This window comes from Diadema antillarum, unplaced genomic scaffold, assembly GCF_040938485.1.
Source record: "Diadema antillarum isolate AM-2024a unplaced genomic scaffold, OU_Dant_1.0 seq00001577_RagTag, whole genome shotgun sequence".
NCBI lineage: Eukaryota > Metazoa > Echinodermata > Echinoidea > Diadematoida > Diadematidae > Diadema > Diadema antillarum.
In genome coordinates, this window is record NW_027272296.1 from 2,343 (window position 1) to 10,000 (window position 7,658).

At 40.3% G+C, this 7,658-nt stretch overlaps 1 protein-coding gene across 1 annotated transcript in view; it reads right to left on the reverse strand.

Moving 5' to 3' along the window:
• Positions 1-553: 553 nt before the first annotated feature.
• Positions 554-7,658, reverse strand: part of LOC139710849 (uncharacterized) — a 13,227-nt gene continuing 6,122 nt past the window's right edge. The window contains exons 2-7 of the mRNA XM_071622771.1: positions 6,445-7,473; positions 5,467-5,602; positions 4,807-4,971; positions 4,038-4,186; positions 1,564-1,673; positions 554-778 (exon numbers count right to left, since the gene is read on the reverse strand). Coding sequence (XP_071478872.1) covers positions 554-778; positions 1,564-1,673; positions 4,038-4,186; positions 4,807-4,971; positions 5,467-5,602; positions 6,445-7,473 — 1,814 coding nt within the window. The remainder of the gene's footprint in view (positions 779-1,563; positions 1,674-4,037; positions 4,187-4,806; positions 4,972-5,466; positions 5,603-6,444; positions 7,474-7,658) is intronic.

Sequence of the window (7,658 nt, forward strand, 5' to 3'; positions counted from 1 at the left end):
GTTTTTCTCCATAACTATGTATATTTCCTTTTACTCTAAATCTATTCTGCTGTGTTTTTGCTGTTCAGATTGTATACGCACGGACTTGCAGAACAGCCGAAACTGGTTGAGCAAGTTTCTTGTACTGCTGTGTTGAAATAAAATTGAGATGAAATAAAACAGAATAAATGTCATTTTGTTGAATTCTCTGTCACCTTTACCTTTCCCTATTGTTCGTCTTTTTGCAAACACTTTTGGCACATCTATAAGTGTGAATATCGAGTAATCCTTGTCTTCATTGCCATTTCTACATGCGCTCACTCACAACAGTGTCACACGTTCTTTTGATGCAAATGTTTCTTACAAAGTGATATTTGACGTAGAAATAAATGTCAACTAACAACCCTGTCCATTGTTCATCTCAAGTGTTACACATCGCTCCAACACATGCAAGATCTTTTTAGATTGCTAATATTTTATAGGCGAAGATCGCACATAGTGTGGGCATTGACTTTTATAATTCTCTAGCATTCTCTAACAGACTCTAATGAATATTCATGTGCTATGGGCCTTTTCATTGGACCACAACATTATCGAGCATGACGTGTAACATTTCCTTGGTGCGCAGTTTCCTCGGCACCTTGTACTGGTTGGCGGTGACGTTCGTGTTTTCGATGAGGTAGTGCTTCAACTCTTCAAAGGTTCCCTGCCGCACGATATGCACCCGCGGTCGCGCTATGGCGTCCTCACGTCGTAGTCTGTCGTAGTCGGCGTTGCGCGATCGAAACTCCTTGTCAATCTGTAATATGGAAACATTAGGAAATTATTTTTGCCATATTGTGTCCTAATTTAGGACAATAACTTGTTTGATACGCATTATAGGGCCTACTATGAAATTGAAGAATGGAGTAAGGAGAAGTGTGAAAGAATATCGCGTAGGTAATTGAAAGTACGTTAGATACTTGAAGACGAGCGGCAGCTCAGTGTGAGTTTCGAAAACAAAAATACACTCTTTGCAATGATACAATAGGGTGCATTAAGATGGGGGAAATTTCCTTCTGTGTATAGCAACGGTCCCAAAATTGTTAATGATCTTTAATGTCATTTGACCTTTTAGGAAACCTTGGACAGTATAAACATAGGATCCATCAAGTGCTTGGGTATTGCATTCTAATAAGTTATAGGTCAGAATAGAAGCACGGCTGCCCTGGCATGATATCATTTTGTCACAAGAGAGGCTTTAATTAGATTGGTAACAGTGTTGCTGTTTCGTAAGTAAATTCTTTTTCATTTCATCTAATTTCACGTCATTTCACTTCATTTCCTTTCCTTCTTTCATTTCCTTTCCTTTCATTTCACTTCACTTCATTTCATTCCATTTCATTCCATTTCATTCATTTCTTTTCATTCTATTTCATTTCATTTCACTTCATTTCATTTCATTTCATTTCATTTCATTTCAGTTCATTTCATTTCATTTCAGTTCATTTCATATCATTTTATTTCATTTGTGAGGGTATGATTTCATTTGTGATTTCATTTCCAGAAGCGATGATCACGTCAACAACAATCATTACATCTTACCATAGTCAGCTCTTCGGAAGTTCTTCTCGGTCTGTTCGCGTTCATCTCATTCACATGTCTGAGCTCAACGAAGATCAGATAGAACGGCATCAATTCATCCTTTTCGTAAGCTGAATTCCATAGGATCGTATTGAGAGACCGAAACGAAGAAATAGAAAATATGACATGGTTATTCGCTGTTCTCTCTTTGTGCTTTGTATTCTCTTATATATGTGTATATATATATATATATATATATATATATATATATATATATACATGTATGATATGCATATACATGATTCGTTACATTCTCGCTGTTTTAGATTGATATTCGAATATCATCGTGATGAATTCAGGGATATTGTCCTTGATCGCAGGGAAGTAACAGCACCACTGCCTGCGTGTTGGCACAGTCGATACTGGATTTATCTATTGGGGGGGGGGGGGGGTGTTTCATAAAGCTCAATCGTATAGTTATGAACGACTTACTAACAACTCGCGATCAGTTCTTGTGCTGAATTATTGAAATTCTGATAAGTATAGCACATCAGAACTGATCACCAGTCGTTCGTAAGTCGTTCGTAACTTTACGAACAGCTTCATGAAACAAGGCCCTGTTCGCTTCAATAAAAGTAGGTCGATTTGTCTTTTTTTCTCTCTCACATCAAGTGACAACGAAAAGGAGATTAAATCACTCACTTAAATCACGAGTAGAATTTCTTCATACTTACTTATTTTTTCAAAAAAAAAAACAACCCTATCTAGATAAAAATTTTGATAACTGGTATTCATTCTGGATGTCGATGAATCAAGGATTGTGTCGAAAAATTGCGGCAAGCTACAATAGCTTACCACGTCAGCCGCAGTACATTGTATTACATTATTCTCTGACACGGAAATAAATACTGTCATGCGGTGCAGTCGACAGCTTAGATTGTAAACCTTTAGCTTCTGCCCCTTGATACCCACTTCGTGATAGCAAGGATCTAGGCTCGTACTAGGGAACTCTCACCCAAGTATAGCTAAAGAGCTTCATAACATCCTCGCCCTTGTCAGTCAAAGTGACGTTGTATAAGAGCGCCTACATGTCAGTGCATGAGCCTACAAAAAAAAATAGACTAAAAGACAGCATGCAGTGTCGGACCATGTACATTCATTATGTATAACTTGCTTTTCTTGACAGTCCCTGGGTTCCCATTGAAAATTAACGATAAGAACACCATCATTTTTTTCCTATTGCTTTTTTCGTAAAGGCACAGTATAGGAATATGTAGGCATATGTATGTATATATGTATGTATATGTTGTATATGACAACTGACAATTATTGTTTACCTATATGTATGTACGTGTATTGTTTGTTTGTTTATTCTTACATCTGTGATACTCTTATGTACTCTATTCCACAGCGCCATGAGTATCTTTTAGGTAGTTTAAGCGCTTTATGAGAGTCTCTATTATTATTATTATTATTATTATTATTATTATTATTATTATTATTATTACAATTATAATTATTACAATCATTATCATCATCATTATTATATCGCTCTAAGGAAGGGGGTGAAACGGACGGCAGCGGTACCAGTTCTCCCAAGGTCCGTGCAATACTTTTAGGTATTATATAAAAAGACATTATTATGGTGATTTGGATAGGTTATCGTAAAAACGATTAAGTGTAAGTTACAAAAGTTTGACTGGAGCAATGTCAAAACAGACATAATAATTATGTAGACCTATAAATACTAGAGTCCGTATGGGTTGAAGTATTTGATAACTTCTTGACCTTGATGAATTTTTTCCATTACGTTGCAAGGCGATGTCTTATTCTGTTAGAACCAGATGAATGATACTGCTGATAAGTGGTCTAGGCGGAACAGTTATACTACAAGAAAATTACCAGACAGTGTTGACCTATGTACCCTTCTATGTACGTGCTATGTACAGTATAAGGGTTATCTCAAAATGCTGGGACCTAACGAAAACAGCGACCGCCTATAACCATGATAGCCTCTAATGTGTATTTTGACGAATGATAGATTGTAGTTTCATACACATCCATTAACTCACGTCTATAGTTAAATCGCGACGACTGATTTTCAGCCTGAGAGCGTTTAAAGAGGACTTTATCCCCCAACATTCTGAATGCTGCACATATTATTACTAGAAGGATACATTGGGGAAGTTTGAGGAAAAAAGGACAGTCTGTTCAAAAGTTTTGATATTTTATGTTTGCGTTAAATCCATTTGCCATGATCGTTAGAATGGAAGGCTACAACAGATCGTGATGTCACAGTGTAATGGAATGACGTAAAGTAAATGTTAAGAGATTTAAAAAAAAATATTAGTGGGAAAATGAGCAACCGATGCATGTCGGCAAATATAGTTACATTTCCCTCACATTGCATTGATGTATTCGACGCATCATTTGCATTTACTAAATTTTTATGTACATCACATAGATGGAGAAATTGCTGTGTGTACAAAAATCACCCGGGCTAGTCTTTGGAATCAGCTTGCTTTCCGCCAAGGCAAACTCGGTGAGCTTAACCCCAGTCCATCGGGCGACGGCGGCGTGAAGAGAGTCTGTGATGACTGTCTGATCCATCTTTTCGTAGCGGAGGTTCATCATCAGTCCCATACTGCAAAATTCAGTCAAAATATAATGTTTATATCACCTTCATGGGGGGGGGGGGGGTGGTGTTGTAGCATTTGGACGACGAGTATCTAAACTTGCTATAATTTCCTTTGAATGTGAACCGTGGCTACAGTTGTACTTCAAACAGCAACGGATTGAGTTTGAACATGCCTCTTATATAGGAAAATGTGATCTAGTTTACAACCGTGTGGTTTTGATACTTTTTTTTTCGCGATGGACATCTCAAGACCTATAAACAAATACGAGTTATCCACATACATTGGTTGTCATTACTTTATTCAGGTATCGTCTGACGTTCCATATAAAATACAAATTTGAAATATCTTTACTCTTTATAGTCGTGCAATGGAACAAGATTTTGCACTCGGCGAAAGTCTTTGTACCGGCTCATTATTGACCATATACTATTTCGCGAATTGATTCTTGCTGATAACAGGGATGGGATGGTACATTACTCTGAAATTTAAAAGAATAAATAGGTTTTGACACAACGCGCATAGATAAGTTTACTGAGAAAGATATCACTTATCACATATTAGGTCTTTTTTTTTAAGGTACTGGAGTATCTCAATTTACGCGAGAAAAATTGAAGTTGATACTAACCGGTATAAAAATTCCATCATCGGACAGTTGTCATGGTAATCGACGATGCGGATGATATCGCCGAGTCTGTATCGATACAGGCCGTCAAACTGGGTGACCACGACTTCATACCTTTCCCCGATCTCCAGCTCGTCGACCAGGTAGGTTTTGGGCTGACACTGATCACTATAGGAAGACATAGAGAAAAGAAGGCAAAAGAAGAAAAATACAACAAAGTAAACATGGATAATGGGTTCGCATAATGGGTGCGGTTCTAGGTGTTACCGTGCCTTGTTTACTTGTGCTGGGATGATATACAGTTATTAACGATGACATTTTAAAGAAGTTACACCAACAATGAAAACAATAAGACTGACAATCATAAGAGTAATTGCAATAATTAGTCGATATTGTCAGCATCATCCTTATTAATGTAATTACGAATATCCTATCATCATTATCATAGAATCATTATGCATACTAGTATACAACATTGACGGTACAGTGCCATCCGGTGCGGCCCACTCGAAAAAGGGACATTACGTTCTTTTTACATGTTTCACTCGATGCGTACAGACAACTCAATTTTTCTGCAAAGTTCGCATTGTCACATTATAATCGCAGTTGTCATGGCAACCCCATGCTAAACTTCCCGGCGTCTGTAATAGTGCCTGCACTTACACATCCTGCAGCTTAATAAACTCGAAAAAGATCTCGCTGGTGAGGAAGGTGTACCCTGGACGCTCCTCCAGCGGCCAGCACGCCAGTGCCATGAATGCCTCCGTGGCGCCGTATGCAAATGGAAGAAATGAAGTGCCTATTAACAGAGAAAGACAAGGCGCCCTGTTTCATAAAACTGTTCGTAAAGTTACGCATGACTTTACGAACGACTGGAATATGAAGTGTCGATATGTGCTCCCATCTTCTCCCCTTACGTCTTAAAAAAAGTACGACTGTATGTCAATATTTCATCGACACTGGGGCAAAAATACACTTCAACTAAAAACGCGTATTAACACACAAAAATAATCATGATCATTTGCAAATTTCAACTTAAGCTATTGAAATTAACAATGATTAGGCAACCCACTTGGCTTGACATATCTAAGTCGTTCGTCAGGTCGTGCGTAACTTTACGAACAGCTCTATGCAACAGGGCCCAAACAGATTTATTTAGCCTTGAAAAGGACATTGTTGTTGTGGTTGTTGTTGTTGTTGTTGTTGTTGTTGTTGTTGTTGTTGTTGTTGTCCAGGCTTGTTATTGCGTCCGAGGCATTTATAGGACTCGGGGCTTTGACAAACGAATTTGTGTGTTTGTTCGTTTGTGTCCTCGTGATATCCAATAAACAGAAACTTCATCTCTGATAATAATCTGTTCGTCCTCAAAAAAAAAAAAATCCTTCCGATTAGTAAAAAGGAATAAAGAAAGGAATTCATAAAACGAAAAGCAAAACACATAAAAAAAAACCGAAAAAAGATTCAGGCCAATTCAGGCCAACGTGGAAATAGGCTCGGTCACGCCTTCTGTTCATCATTTCCCTGAATAGTTCTGAAAAAAAAAAATAACACCGAGTATTATGCTTTTGCGAAAGAATGTAAATAATTATGTTCATAATCCTTCCCAGAGGATTATTAAGGATGACGATCCGGTTTGCTCACCTTTTCCATATGTTTGTTTGAATTCCGGCCACACCTTTGTGGAGTCTGCGGAAATAATGGCTCTCAGATTAGGCCATACCCGCGCAATGATTCCCACAAAGCCCTTGTCAAACTCCGCCCTCAGCTGTCGCGCTCTCTCGGGGTCACCTCCTCCAAGCTCTCGAACGAGTGCAGCCCTGACGGCGGCGTCGAGCTGCATAGCCTCGTTGATGCTACCGTGTTCGATGTCGTAGACGAGGTCTTCCCACCACAAGTGCTCCAGCTGTCGCATCATGCTCTCCAAGAAGTGGAGGAAGATCACCTTCAGCACTCCAAGATTTGGTTCCCGCAGCGCGAACAGGAGATGGATGTAGTGCGACTCCTTCAGGGCGCTTATGCGGTAGCCAGCAGGTGGCGTCGTATAGCGTACCAACTTGTACTCTTCCTTGGGCGAAAGCGTCAACATCGACACCAACTCAGTTCCGCACTTTGCCTTGGAGACAGTCGGGGCGGTGAGGTGGAGAAAGTGTTTCTGCACCAGACCGAATTTCGGGAAGTTACGGTAGACCACCTCGTCCACTTTGGACCACAAGTTCGACACGTTGGCGAGGCGGTCCCGGTAAGGGTAGAACTTTGACGAACCGGTCGTCCCGGAGGTCTTGCAGAAGCTCGCCGGCTCTTGCCCCGTGATGACGTTCTTTTCGCCCTCCATGGCCCGCTCGACGTAAGAACGATAGTGCTCGTAGGTCGTCAACGGATGCTGCTGTCGGAACTCGAGCGAGGACGTCATCTGGTGAAGACGGTGATCCTTCCCGTAGGAAGTGCGGCCGTTCGCTGCCAGGATTCTCAGCAGCACCTGCTCCTGATATTCCCGTGGCCTCTTCCAGGACTTCAGCAAAGCGCTCATCAGGGACTTTCCCCTCATTCTCGAGACAGCGGCCACTACGAGGTGACGAAGAAGACTGGTGACCCCATAGTACGGCGACTTTTGGAGAGTGAGGCAGTAGGTGAAAAGGAGAGAAGAGGCAAGCATGGAGAACCAGCCGATGTCTAGGAAATCAGAACGAAAAGAGGGGGATATGAAAACTCAGCTTGTTAAACCAAAGTGCGTTATAACAGAGAGGGAGAGAGAGAGAGACAGACAGAGAGAGAGGTAGAAAGGGAGGGAGAGAAAATGCAGGTCCCTAAAACCTTCAATAGAATGTATGACATTATGTTCAGATTCATTTTGATAA